The sequence below is a fragment of the Corylus avellana genome, chromosome ca9, assembly GCF_901000735.1.
Source record: "Corylus avellana chromosome ca9, CavTom2PMs-1.0".
In the NCBI taxonomy this organism is placed as follows: domain Eukaryota; kingdom Viridiplantae; phylum Streptophyta; class Magnoliopsida; order Fagales; family Betulaceae; genus Corylus; species Corylus avellana.
Genome location: NC_081549.1, coordinates 20636797 through 20651641, shown reverse-complemented (window position 1 = coordinate 20651641; position 14845 = coordinate 20636797). Strand labels below are relative to the sequence as shown.

Sequence of the window (14845 nt, the reverse complement as noted above, 5' to 3'; positions counted from 1 at the left end):
TTTGAGGAAATTTCTTTAAACCTACATCAATATGTGACAAGTGGCATATCTCACATATTTTTTTTAAATATTTTTAAGGATCAAGTTTTCCTCCAAACTAGATTAAAAGAATTTCCTTAAACATAGTCTATAAAAGTGACACGCATCCATTGAACATGTGAGATGCACATTTTTTTCAATAGTAGGGACAAAGTTATAATAACTTTTTATTAAAAACTCACGTGCATCTCACATGTTATTAAAAAAATGAACACGTGTCACTTTTATAGACTAGGTTAAAGGAAATTCTTTCAACCTAGTTTGGAGTAAAACTTTGTCCTATTTTTAAGAGTCATTCTACTAACTTAAGAGCCTAAACATTAATTTTTGAAAAACTCAAAAATATTGAATAACACTGATCACTTATTAAAATAGGTAAAAAAAAAAAAAAAAATTTGTGTCCCAATTGAATTATCAACAATATATTACTCTTTTCTAGTAATTTTTCATTAGGAAGGTTGACTTGACTCCTAAACAAACTTTTATGATAACATCGTAGAAAGTAAAGATATATAAAAGGCATTATTATTATTATTATTATTATTTTCTTTACTGAACTTATCATGTCATTCCATTGTAAAAAGAAAAGAAAAGAAAAGAATGCTTACACTACTAAATATTTTATTATAATTTTTTTTAATTATAAATTTACACTACAGTTTACATGAGTGCCACATAATATAATATGAGTGAAAAATTTAAGCAATAAAACTTAATTATTTAGTGAATAATAAACTGCTAAATTAATTTTTAGAATATTACAATTAGACGAGAAAGGACAAAAAGAGACCATGTTTATTGGCATAAAGGATACCCAAAAGAAATTGACTTATTTTGTGAGGTGATGATAGTTGAGTAACCAAAATTCTAAAGTTATGTCTCATCAAATGCAGATGTTATTCTCAGTCTAATCACTCTAAGTAATATAAAACAAAGTTTTAAAGCCAACGTGTTACGGTTTATAGGAAAAGTACATTTTTGGTCATCAAAAGTTTTTTAAGTATTTACGTATATTGTATCGAGAGTAATGTTATATATGACATTTTTTATTTTATTAATATCTTATAGCATTAATGTGATAATTTTAACTATTTTTTATTTATTTGTTTAATAATTATTGATCTAAAAACTGGTTGAAACAGTTACGTCAATACTGTAAAATAATTGTAAGATACAAATATAGATTATAACATTATAAAAATTGTTGTGTGTTTTGAATGGTTTAGTGCTTTTTTTTTAAATAATAATAATAATAATAATAAAAATAAATAATGGTTACCAAATAAAAAGGTTGATTGGAAAGGATATTAGGTGAGCCATGCCCAAAAATAAGAAACTATTTAATCCCAAAAATAAGAAACAAACAACGTAAGACAGTAAGAGGTACAGTTGAGCGAAGTTGCGTGGTGTGGTAATGTCAATGTTGATTAGAGTGGTGGACAAGTAGGGGGCTGAGGCTCCAACGTGGCCGAGAGCCACCACGTGGGTGGAAACTGGCGTCACGGGTCACCCCGTGAAGGACAACAAGAGGCCTTCCATTTCCGGACACGACAGTCACAGTAAAATGGAATGTGAATAAGTAGGAGAGCTAACTCTTTTGTGTCTTTCTTTCTGGCCATCTCTCACGGTCCTGGCGTGTCGTAGCGGCATTCCACCTCCAACGGTCAACATCATTGGCTTTGACTGTTCTGCTTGTTTCGGAGAGAAATATTATTAAACTGATTTTTATTGTCTTATATTTATCTTTTCGAAATAGGCTCGGTACAACTAATTTGTTCACTAGTGGTGCAAAGATGCTGGCATTTTTTATTATTATTATTTTTTTTAAGTGATTGATATGAGAAGTAAGTTACTCTTAGCTAAAAAAATTATATTTTTTCAAAACAGTGTCATACTCTTTATTTTAACTATTTACTTTCATTAATTCATTTGCTAGCAGTAAGAGCATCAATGCAGTTAAAACGCTAATTATTATAACCGCTAAACGCGTAACCGCTTAATCATCTTAACCATTATAACCGTCTAACGGTTAGCGGTTATTAGATTTATTAACTGTAACTGCTAACTTCCTTTTATATATATATATATATATATATATATATATTACTTTTGGAAAATATATCGTGTTTGATTTTTCTTATAAGTGTTTTGTAGTTTTTACAATGAGGTTTCAGAAATCTGAAAATGATTTTAAAGTATTTTTTGGTTTGAATAAACATTTTTACATATATAAATTTGAAAAATACTTTTTAACCGTTATAACCGCTAAACGTGTAACCGCTTAACCACTATAACCGTCTAGCGGTTAGCAGTTATTGGATTTACTAACCGTAACCGCTAACTGCATTTTTATATAATATATTTTTATAATTATAATTACAATAATATTTATACAATTGATCATTAAATCATTTGATTATATAATAACAAATTATACATAACTCACAAGTGATAAGTATGCAAGTTTATACTAATGCAACAATTAAGTATCTAGAGACTTAGTTTCAATGTATGTTATAAACTTATAAGTCCATATATATTATAAATTATAATTATACATTATACATATATTCAATTATGCATATTGAATAATGTAAATGTATAAGATCAATACTTAATCATATGATTCAATAACAATTTAAATACTTATTAAAGTGAATAATATTATTAATGTATAATGATAATGTGATTCGTATAATATTAAATTAAGTAATTGACATTAGATAAAACAATGTGTTACTTATAACCACAATTGAAGCATCAATGTATTATCATTCTAATTTATTTGATTATATAATAACAAATTATACATAACTTACAAGTGATAAGTATGCAAGTTTATACTAATGCAACAATTAAAGTATCTAGAGACTTAGTTCCAATGTATGTCATAAACTTATAAGTCTATATATGTTATAAATTATAATTATACATATATGCATATGAATAATATAAATGTATAAGATCAATACATAATCATATGATTCAATGACAATTTAAATACTTTATTCAAGTTAATTATATGAAATTTTAACAGGTTATGATTTATATTTAAGGATTTTTTTTTTTTAAAGTACAAAAAATGTAAATTTGGGGTCAAATATTTTTGATTTTTCAATATGAGCTATTTTTATAGCAATTTGGCCCAAGAAGACACTAAAAATGCAAAAAACAAATGAGGTAAAAATGCTACAGTTATCCAAAAAAAAAAAGCCTCAAACTGAAAATTAGTTATACTTTTATCTTATAAACTTAGTTCCAATGTATAAATTATAATTATACATAACTTACAAGTGATAAGTATGCAAGTTTATACTAATGCAACAATTAAGTATCTAGAAACTTAGTTCCAATGTATGTCATAAACTTATAAGCCTCAAATTTTGAAAAAGCAGTTATAGCGGACGGTTACATGCTTTACTAACCGCTAACCGCTATGCGGTTATGGTTGCAGTTAGTGAAATTTAATAATCGCTAAGGCGGTTATGGTTAGCGGTTTTTGCCAATAACCATTAACCGCATTAACACCCCTAGCTAGCAGAAGCTAAGCGCTTTCTATTTTTTTTTATTTTTTTATTTTTTTTGAATTTTGTATTATTTGTTAATTTATTTGTTTAGGTTTAACACAAAGCACATGCTCCGTCATTTGAAGCTGCATGAGACTCGGTCACTCAGAGATTCGTTGCTGAGTTAACGCCAGATCTTGTGATCTTTTTTTTTTAGTACATAACAAAGAAACTACAAATTACAACAATGGGCTGGGTAACCCAAACAAAAAAGCCACTAAACCACCGTAATAGATCGGGTAAACAGGAAAAAAGAGGCAATGCATCAAATGAATGACGAATTAATGCGGTAATATATGGTGTGTCAAAAATGACACAACAAAAAATCTAGAAAAGAGCATGAAACTAAAAAAAGTTCCGCAATCCTCTCCAAACCCCAAAGGATAAACAATAACAAAAAGTGGTAAAGACTCTTAAACACAAAGAAAAAAACAAAATAGAAACAAAAACAAGACTAAAAGCTCAAAACAAACAACAAGCAAATAACATAAAAAGGAAATAAATAGTACAAAACAGCAGAGTCATGGTTGAAGAGGTGGAGGAAGAGTATTTACGCGTCGGCGCGTGTAGAAATATATATACATTTTTTTAAATCTCTTGTAAATTAGTTAAAAGTAAGTTAAAATACATCTGGTGCTACCATTAATAACTTCTTGCTATTCACGGCACAATGTCCAAATAAAATTTACTAAAAAAAAAAATCCAAATAAAAAATTGTTTTTTCCTCTATTCCTCTTCCTTTCAAATGAAAATTTATACTAAAAGTCCAATTAAATTTTAATTGGACAATTTGTTCATATCGTTATATGAAATTATTTTTGTGGTTTTATTTGACAATTTAAATAATCTATAATACACTATTAGAGCCCACAGGTGAGTGGTGAAGGCAGGGACTCAAGGGTCCATAGGAATTAAACCTTTTTAGTAGTTGTACTTTGGCAATTATGTTTGAAAATCACAAGTTCCCAAATGACAATCATTAAGAAGCAGAATTTGCACAAAAACCAATAACCAGATTCCCATTTAATAGGTCAATGCTTCATCCTCAAACTCTCCGCCCACAGAAATGGCATCAGATCAGACCCTCTTCCACCACAGCCAGCTGGCCCTCTTCCTCATAGGACCCCCAACATTCATCTCCTGCTTGTTCCTCCAAGCACCCTACGGCAAGCACCACCGTCCCGGATGGGGCCCCACCATTTACCCACCTTTGGCCTGGTTTCTCATGGAGAGCCCAACTCTCTGGCTCACCCTCCTCATCTTCCCCTACGGCCTCCACTCCTCAAATCCCAAGTCCCTCATTCTCATCTCCCCCTTCCTCTTCCACTACTTCCACCGCACCTGCATCTATCCACTTCGCCTCCACCGCAATACAGCTCGCCGGAACGGCGCCGGTGCTGGCTTTCCGGTCGCGGTGGCAGTGATGGCATTTGGGTTTAATGTCCTGAATGCTTATTTGCAAGCCAGATGGGTGTCTGAGTATAAGGATTACGAGGGCGATGGGTGGTTCTGGTGGCGGTTTTTTGGTGGGTTGGTGGTGTTTTGGGGTGGCATGGCGGTGAACATGTGGGCTGATTGGGTTTTGGTGGGTCTGAAGAAGGAGGGTGGAGGGTATAAAGTGCCGAGGGGAGGGTGGTTTGAGCTGGTGAGTTGCCCGAACTACTTGGGTGAGATGGTGGAGTGGTTGGGTTGGGCGGTGATGACATGGTCTTGGGCTGGCCTAGGTTTTTTCCTCTACACGTGTGCCAACTTGGTGCCCAGGGCACGTGCGCACCATAGATGGTATCTGGAGAAGTTTGGGGAGGATTATCCCAAGGCTAGAAAAGTTGTCATCCCCTTCTTGTATTGACACAACCGCTCTTCTTTTCCTTTCATAGTTTTTAAGCATTTGGATGTGTAATGGCTACTTCTCTTTTTTTTTTTTAATTTTCACTTCAAGGAAACTTGATTTAGCTATTGATCCTGCAGAGCTTGAATGATTCTAATTTATTAAATTAACATTTGTTATTGTTCTGGCTTACGTTTTAAATTCACGTGAGAATTTTATGCTTTAACGACGTGTTAATTTAATAGATAGAATTAGAAGAATTTTTCGAGCCAATTTTAAGGAAAATTTTGTTCAAATTTTGTGTACAAAGTAGATACAATGTTCGGCGCACTACAATTTATGCCGAGCCAAAAGGTTAGGATAAGAATCTCTAGCAATTGAAAGTTTATATGAAACCCACCCACCACCCACTTGAATAGGGGTGGTCGAGTACCACAAAATTTATTTGAGTAGACTTCTTATGGAGTACATCGTCAGTTTCCAGTCCAAAACGCTATTGCTAGGCAAAATCTTAGGGAATCTTATCTAAGGATATAACATTAATTGATGCTTCTAAAAGAATTTGACTGTAGATAATTGACACGTGGAGTAACCGCCCAAACACACGCGTCATCATCATCAAAACCACGGCTTCCACCACCACGGCATATTGTTGTCTGTCTCCACACTGCCATTATTTTGGCTGCCCAACCCGAAGCATCATCACCATTTTCCCACCATTGATGGGGCCGTAACCAGCAACCCAACCCCATATATTACAGTAATGTCCCTGGAAACCCACTCCAATTCCCATAATGGCAACAACAATGATAGCAGCCAGCAGAAGGAGCAACAACATAGTAAATAGAAGACATGGGCAATTAACCAAACGGCATGTTATTTCAAATATTTGGAAGCTCTACACTAGCCTCCCTTAGCACTCGCTCCATCTATACAAAGTTTTCTGTCTATAAATAGAAAGAGTACATGTCTCTACCAAAAAGAGTAAAGAACAAAGAAAAGGAACAGGAGAGGTGCTAAATTGTAACAACCTAATATAAATAAATTGAAGCATTCTGGCTGAAAAATATGCAGTTATGCTGTGTCCCTTGATGATTGTAGATGCAAAACCTCGTGGATCAAAAGAGATAGCAATAGATGCTGGTGGTAGTCAAGACAGCTGAGGGTAAATGTTTTCATTGGAATTACTGCAGCTTCAACTGTCTTATCCATCATCTCCAGTTGTCTGTAAACCACCTTCATAAGCAAGACATCAAGTTTTACTGATATCATACTGCAAAATACCACAAAATTGATGAGCTTGATAATCCAAATTGAGAGTAAAGACAATAAGACAATACAACTAATTTTACAAGTTAACCACTTTACTAGGTGCAGCCTTTTTTAACCACTGAATCATTCAGATCATTTCAGTCTAAAGAACAGAAAAAACAATTGATACAGACGAGACGATCACAGGGGGAGGGGGAAAATAAGAGAGGGAAAAAAAGGAGAGAGAACAAAAGGCATAATGAAAAAAGATAACTTACATTAAGCAAAGGTGCGATTTGCACCAACATTCATCTCTACTCTTGGTTCATCATATGTAGAACCATCTTCGTTTGGATATTGTCTTTTCAAACGTCCATCCAATCCTCCAGAAGATTCAATGGTTTTGGAAATCTCTGCCTTGAGCTTCTCATGCTTCTCTTTTAGGTTTGAAGAATCCAAGGCCTCTGCAAGGCTCTGCTTAATTTGTTGCTCCAAAGCTGCAATTCTATTTTTGGATACCACATCAGGTGTCTTTCCTGCCTTCGCAACCTCCAACTTCAGTAGCTCAATCTTTTCCTTCAGATCTGATGACTTGACAACATTTTCAATTCCTTCCTTAATTTCTTCATTCAACTCTTCTATCTTGACTTTGACATCTGAGAATGAAGTCTGTTCACTGAGCTCCTTTGCTTTTGACTTCACAACCTCAACATCCAAACCCAAGGATTTGAGTGCATTAGCCAATTCTAACTCTATCTCTTTCTTCACCTTTACAATTTTCTCCTTCAGCTCATGGTCCAAATCCTGAAGTGTAGACACCCCAACATTTTCAATTTCAGCCTTCAGAGCCCTGTATTTCTCCTTTATATCAGGCCGATCAATGACTTCTGCAAACTTTTTATTGATTTCCTGCTTTAATGTGGCACCCTTATTACTCTTTTCAGCAAGACTCTTGCTTTTAGATAATTCTTTCAACATGTCAAGCTTATATTTTAAGCTTTCATAATTAGGAGCTGCAGAGAGGCCCTGGTTGAGTTCATCCCGAAGCTTTTCGAACTTGTCCTTAAGGGCCGGATGCACAAGTTGGTCCTGCGAATTTACTTTTGAAAATTCCCCACGCAATGTCGTGAGCCTGTCCTTCAACCCAATGGCTTTAGCAGCATCGGAAAATTCACGATCAACTTCTCTTTTCAGTTTTGCCATCATCTCATCCATACCCGACAGTGGAGATGTGACAGAGGGCTCCTTGGCATCCAATCTTTGCTGCATAAGTTTTTTGACCTCATCCTCTATATTTAGACCAGAAGTCTTCCAGATGGGTTCTTCTTTCCTTTTCATGTTGATTTTCTTCTTAGGATCTACAGGGAGTCCTTCTTGAAACCCACCAATTTTTCGGAACTTGAGCATGCGATGCTTCAGAAGCTCTGGTGTGTCCATCTTCATGAGTTCCTATAGAAAAGAAAGATCTTAAATAGGACTAAAGCTCAATATCTTTTAATCCCTTTTAGGAATTCCTGTGAGAAAGGCACTTACATCCATTGATTCATTAATTGCTTTTTTTATCCGTTGTGAGGTCCAAGATGGATCGGCATGTGCACCACCAAGTGGCTCCTGTTGGAAAGTACAAAGATTTCTTTGAGACGACATGGAATAGAACAAAATATTGTAAAAGGGATTATCAAATTGAAATAGCAGTTATTGAGGTTAAGACAATGGGCAAACAATTAAAATATGTCGGCCTAGTCAAATACTAAACAGAAATAGATCTAAATCACACATTTATCTGACCAAGTGATCTTTTTAGTGAAAGGAAAATCTTTGAGAAAGGATTTACACACACACACACACACACGAAAAAAAAGGGAAAAGAGGTTGATTCTAAGAAGGTCTCTTCTGCCCCATAGAGGAGTAGATATGTCTAGTCAAGTATGCCTGCAAACACCCATGTTTCATCCCCGATTACTGTTTGAAGAAGGTGCCTACTATCATGGATAGGATATATGAAAGCCATTGAGAGAAAGAAAGTGGAAGAGAAACAGCTGCATAATAAGAGAGGATCATTTACAGGGATAATGCCATCAGCAATCTGCAGCTTGCACAACTCTGGAGCAGTAATCTTTAGCCTCTCAGCCGCCTGCAAAGAAGTAACTTGTAATTTATTATAATTAATTAACCACTGACAGACATACAAAGAGTGAATGTGGTACAAACCTTTGGAGCGGCTTTGGCAGTCTTCCACAAGATTGCTGCACATGCTTCTGGACTGAACCACGTCAAGGATACAGCCAAAACCAAAAGAACATCAGCACATATGGATATGAGATAAAAACATTTTACATAAACTAAATCAGGAAGTACATATATCCATAACAAGAAAGACAGAGAACTGCATCAGATAATTCATTCATGAGTTTGACTATGGGCCGTCAGATGGCGTATAGCAATATTCATATTAAAAGCGTGTGTGGCCATGCACAGCTAAGGATGAAATATGTTTTATGAGGTGGTGCCCCTATGCAGGTAACAAATGCCATTGGAGAACAGGAACTTGTTTAGTAATAACCTTATAGATCTTTTCTTTGGTAGTTACCTGACAACTCATTATCCAGGACAAAATGAACTATGCTGTAATATCAAATGCTTAAAAGGAGACTGACCTCATTTTGTAAATGAAATATGCATATATTATCAATAGAAAAAGAATATTCCAGCAGCCTCACAAGCAATTATTACAGATGGCACTCCCTGAATTTATATGCATTTTCTACACACTAATCTTAGTAATTTAGTCCAACAATAAGGTTAGGGTATACTCCATGAAAGCTTTGGAAGTCAACATTTAAATGTCAAATATCCGATTTCCACAATCAAAATTTTCTCTCAGATGGAAGGTCTTATACCTATTACCCACGCACACCGCTGGAAAATTTTCCTGTCCTAGCAGGATAAGTTTATAAAGCACTGGTATGATGCATTTCACAATGCCTTAAGTCTACCCAGTCAATACTTCTTCAGGATAGACATAAACAAGCAGGTCCACCTTCTCTTGTTACACATACTTTTCAAACTGATTAAAATGAACTATTTGCAAATTTCCAAAAATCATTTTGATTCAAAGAATGTATTTTGACAAGAATATATTTAATGCCTCAGAATTTGTGAAATTACAAAGGCCAGAATCACGTTATGAGAGACCAGAAAATGTTACAACGGAAACCAACAAGAGTTTTACTAGAAACTTATAAAATAAAAAATAAAATAAAAAAAGAAAGAAAAGAAAAGAAAAGAAAAGAGAGATTAAATTGCTATCAAAATCATTGGATTGGTCAGATGCTTTAAATAAATGACAACTAGAAATGAGGAAACACATGGAACAGGTTGGCATGTGGCAACTGGTAATCTACTTCTACTTTAACATAGGACTTCACAGACTTCTGAATTAACAATCAAAGACAATGTAAATGTTCCAGACATATGGTCAAATCCACCCCTTCCTTCAAAGGTCATTGGCGTTTTGGATTAATAGCCAATAAAGCTGACATATTAACATGCTGCCACTTTGAGAGCTATATAACATGCACTAGAAAAGAATCCACATATCCAATAGTATATTAGCACCTATCTTTAGGAGTTGCAATGATAGGAAAGCCAAACTCAAATCACCTGGCAACATAGAAAACTGCATTTTCAAGCATTAGCAATTTATTAGCACAGCCAATGGCAAGGGCACCACCAGAGCCGCCTTCCCCAATGACAATAGAAACAATGGGTACCTTCAAACCAAACATAGTTCTTAAATTGTGTGCAATGGCTTCACCCTGCATGTATGTAACAGGCACATCAGTAGCCAGTATTAAAAGACAATCATGTAAATTTCACAGTACAATTGTCCACATACTTGGCCTAGTTCTTCAGATTTAAGGTCTGCGAATGCCCCGGGGGTGTCAATGAAAGTAACTATAGGGAACCCATGGTGATCTGCATAATACATCATGCGTAGAGCTTTCCGGTAACTGTTTGAATATATATTTTATCAGTGGTGTCAGATACTGAAAATTTGACTAGCCAGAAATTTGGTAAATAAGTTGAAACAAAGAAATCATTCCATGATAATACTAATTTTTTTTTTACAAGTAATGTAGATTCATTAAAAGAGTAGAGGGGCGCAAGCATAGTACAAAGGAAGCATACAAGATCCATGATAAAGCTAATAAAATCTCTCATTACTAATAGAACAGACAAGTCTTTATCATTTGTCATACCCATGGGGAGTAGGCATCCCAAAGTTCCGCTGAATGTTCTCTTTTGTGTTTCTACCCTTTTGGTGACCCATGAACATGTACCTCCTACCATCTATGGTTCCTATACCAGTAACAATAGCAGGATCATCATACCCAGACCGATCTCCATGAAGCTCCACAAACTGTAGATATGGGGCAAATCCAAAGATATTTATTGATATAATTAACTCAGCATCCATAAAGCTAATGGTAAAATGCCTAGCAAACTATAAGCAATTAGTAAAATCTAAAAGTTAAGGAGAACATGAGTTCTGCACCTTTTCAGTAATGCTAAACACATGATCGAGGAAAGTTGGCCTGTTAGGATGCCGTGCAATATTCACGCGTTGTATGGGAGTTAGATGTGTATATAAATCCTTCAACGCCTGAAAGCAGAAAAATGGGGAACTGTGAGAGCATTTTAGAACCATAAACCATTCAAAGAATTACATAATTTGCAGAAGAGCATCAACTTCCCAGAACCTTCATTAAGCAGAATGCAAAAGATATGCCCATCATCATATATTATTCATTATCTACAGTACCTTCTCCTAATATACATATCCATAGGTGGCTAGCAAAAACACGTGGGTTCAGATTGTCCCCAAATCCATTATAACGTTAAAAATCTAGTTTTTGAGTTCACCAGATATACTTCCCAGAGTGAAGTCCTGACATTTGGCATGCTTAAACAAATTCTTAAGGGTTTACAGAAAAAGTAAAGAAGGGTGAGCAAGTCTACTACTCCTAAGAAACTGAATATCTGGTTAAGTTAAGTGCCATCACACATTGTGAACAAGCGATAGGATCTGTAACAACCTCCTGTGTGAAGCCCAATATTAGGACTAGGAGGTCAAAATTAATAAACCACATTAATATTTGTATATTTGTAAAACAATGGTTGAAAAAATAATATAAACATGTCGTTCAAGGTCGTAATTCACACTTCTTCGTATTTAAATAGTCTAAAAAAAAAGTTTATAGTTTGCCCAACCTGCTGATATTTATTCTCCAACGAAAGAATCTGATCGCTGAAGTCCAGACCAGTTTCGTTCGCCATCTTCCGGACCTGCACTCAAAACAAAAGCAAACCCCATTGAACCAAACGGTGAAGAAAAAAAATTAATTTCAGCTCAATGAACAAAGCCACAACAACTATAAAAGAGATTTACATCAATGATTTTCTTCTCCAGATCGATAAGCGGTCTCTCGAATTCCAAAGTTACGGGCTTGGGTTTCACATTCAACGGCTTGAAATGCGAGAGATGGGTGAGGACTCCACCTTTGACATTCGGATCAGCATTATCGGGCCACGGATGGTCGAGCTTCTTCACTTTCCTCATCTTCGCGACGACCGCCAAATCCCTCCTCGTGCCCAATCGCGCCCTCCCTAGGGTTCTCAGAGGCACGCCACTGACACCGTTGCTCGAGCTCCCGAGAAGATCCGAAGCCGAAGCTCCGCCGAACGCAACCGCAGAATGAGATATCGAAGCCATTCCCCGAATTCAAAACTCGATTTCTTCGAATTCTCGGCTGAACCCCCCAATTAGATCTCCTAAATTCCAAATATAGCTCCACAAATCACAAATCTCGAAAAAATAGCAAGACAAATTCTAAGAATAACTCAAACAGTAATGCTTTTCATTTGACATTTATCGAAACGTAGTGCTCAATAGAAAAGGCAGGAAAAGAAAACGGAAAACGAAAAGAAAGTGACCATTTTTTACTCGAATAGCAATTTTTCTTTTTCTTTTTTTCTTTTTTCTTTTTTAAAAAAGAAGCTTCCAATCAACTCCTCCTAATATGAACATTCAGCATTCATTCACCTAAGCTGAGTTCTCGTAGTTCCAGAAAGCAACAAAAGCTAAACAAATCCAAGAATACGATCAAAAAAAAAAAAAAATAGAGTTCTCATTCTCCCGACGCTTCCTCCGTTCTCTCGCCAACCAAACAGAAGAACAAATTTACAACGAGAACAGAATCTCAAGCACAGATTCAACATCAAAGCAAAGCAGATAAAATTTTATCGGGAAAATTACCGGGAAAAAAATCTTCTGAGATCCCTAGAAAGGATGAGAGAGGCAAGCGAGTGGGTTGAGCAGAGGGGAGTGGGTATTAAGCAATGAGAGAGAGATCGCTGAGCATCGTGGAGATCGCCAAGTAGGAGCCTTGGTCTGCTTGGGGGTTTTCTTGTGTGCGGGCGCGTGCGTGGCGAGTTGGCGATACTTCTTATGGGCGGTGTGGTGTAATGAGCCAGCTTTTTTCGGTTTGGCAGTTGAGAATAGCGATCCGACTCCATGTCCTGCTTTGTTGTGCCACGTGGCCAGCTCGATGCCTTCTATGATCTCTGTCTTTGGGCTTTACTCCACAAATGTAAATGTAACTCCACCCTCACTTTGTTTGAGTTAATAATCCATGTTTAAACAACAAAACAAAACCTTAATGGTCTCAACAAATTGTTTAATATGATGTTTCATATATGATTTAATATGTCGGTTACTGAATAATTAAATTTATTTGTTTGTGATACTATAACCCAACAAGGCTTGCTATCTCATAGGCTCAATAATGCACATTCACCTACAAGATGGACCAAGTGTTAGACCAACATAAGCACCCTCAAATGAATTGTTGACCAACGATTTCCCAACTGTCAAATAGCCCCTCAAGAGATTCATAGGACAATAAACCCTTGACTAACCATCGTCTCATCGACAGACACAGACATGTGTTAGAAGAATTATTAAAAGAAAGACATCTCGAATATTTTCTTAGTCACGAGCTTTGGCTATTTAGACATAGCTCAATAAGAGAAGGATATTGGGAGTACCTCCTTAAGGAAAGACATTTGCGATAATATATCACCTTTCATATCAAATTCTTGACCTCCGACCATTGTCATATCCGGTCTACTTACCTTAGCAATGACAACCCTATAAATTTTGGCAACAAACCCTAATATGAGGTATGCACACCCTTCCCATCTCATTCTATTGCCTTCTAACCCCTCTCCGGAATGTCCTACTAATCTAGGCATCAAAGTACCATCTATCGGTATCTCCAACTAGTCATTTGTATATGTTTTTATGTTTTTGCAAGTAGTTTTGATTGGACTATAGTGTACAGTCAACTGTACGAATACCTGTCAAATTTTATTGCTTAAAACTTTTCATCCATATTATGCCACGTAGCACTCGCATAGACTAGGTAAGTAAATAATTTGTAGTACTCTTAAAGCCTTTGGTTGTTTAGTTAATATACTTGACTCTTAACTGCTTAATTAATGTAAGTTTTGTTAAACACAAATAGGGATTTCAAATGGGCCTTAACCCTAATATTGTATTAATTGTAGTGTCTATTCTTAATGACGACACAATGATATTCTAAGAGTTAGGTAAAAATAGATGCAAGACGGCATTCTTGCCTTATTGTCTGTATCTATTATTCATTGTGACGGCTCCTCATTAGCAAATGAAGTCGATTACCAGATTAGAGGGCCATAGGAAGGGAGAGTGAATATAATATTTAGTTTTAGTAATATTATAAATTATATTTTTATCTCAAGTAATGTTATTTTTTACACTTCATCCGTTTTATATTGGCTGATTCAAGTGTTGGTTAAAATTGCTGACGATAAAAGTTGTAAGATAAAAAATATGATTTCTAATATTATTCTTCAGTTTTAATATTATTGTCACAAAGCTAACAAAGTCAAATAACCATTGGATTTTTTATTTTTATTTTTAAAAAGCCTTGTCATATTAATTTGGTGAAATATTTATTGATAGTTTGTGTGGATGTATCATCACTCTATTCTCATAGATATATAGAAAGGTACCCAATATATATATATTTTATCAAGTAAGATTGCATTAATAAAA

General features: G+C 35.4%; 2 protein-coding genes across 2 annotated transcripts; one reads left to right on the top strand and one right to left on the bottom strand.

Annotated features, from left to right (window-relative positions):
- Positions 1–4591: 4591 nt before the first annotated feature.
- Positions 4592–5543, top strand: LOC132161708 (steroid 5-alpha-reductase DET2). The gene has a single exon (XM_059571883.1). It carries the CDS (start codon positions 4672–4674, stop codon positions 5452–5454), a length of 783 nt encoding a protein of 260 aa, XP_059427866.1. The 5' UTR covers positions 4592–4671; the 3' UTR covers positions 5455–5543.
- Positions 5544–6288: 745 nt separating this feature from the next.
- Positions 6289–13203, bottom strand: LOC132191491 (acetyl-coenzyme A carboxylase carboxyl transferase subunit alpha, chloroplastic). Its single transcript, XM_059606527.1, has 12 exons — positions 13004–13203; positions 12137–12519; positions 11959–12033; positions 11243–11350; positions 10947–11107; positions 10583–10697; positions 10348–10502; positions 8896–8947; positions 8750–8818; positions 8218–8295; positions 6963–8133; positions 6289–6706 (listed from the first exon to the last, which is right to left on the bottom strand). The coding sequence occupies exons 2-11, from the start codon at positions 12458–12460 to the stop codon at positions 6964–6966; spliced, it is 2307 nt and encodes a 768-aa protein (XP_059462510.1). The 5' UTR covers positions 12461–12519; positions 13004–13203; the 3' UTR covers positions 6289–6706; position 6963.
- Positions 13204–14845: the final 1642 nt, after the last annotated feature.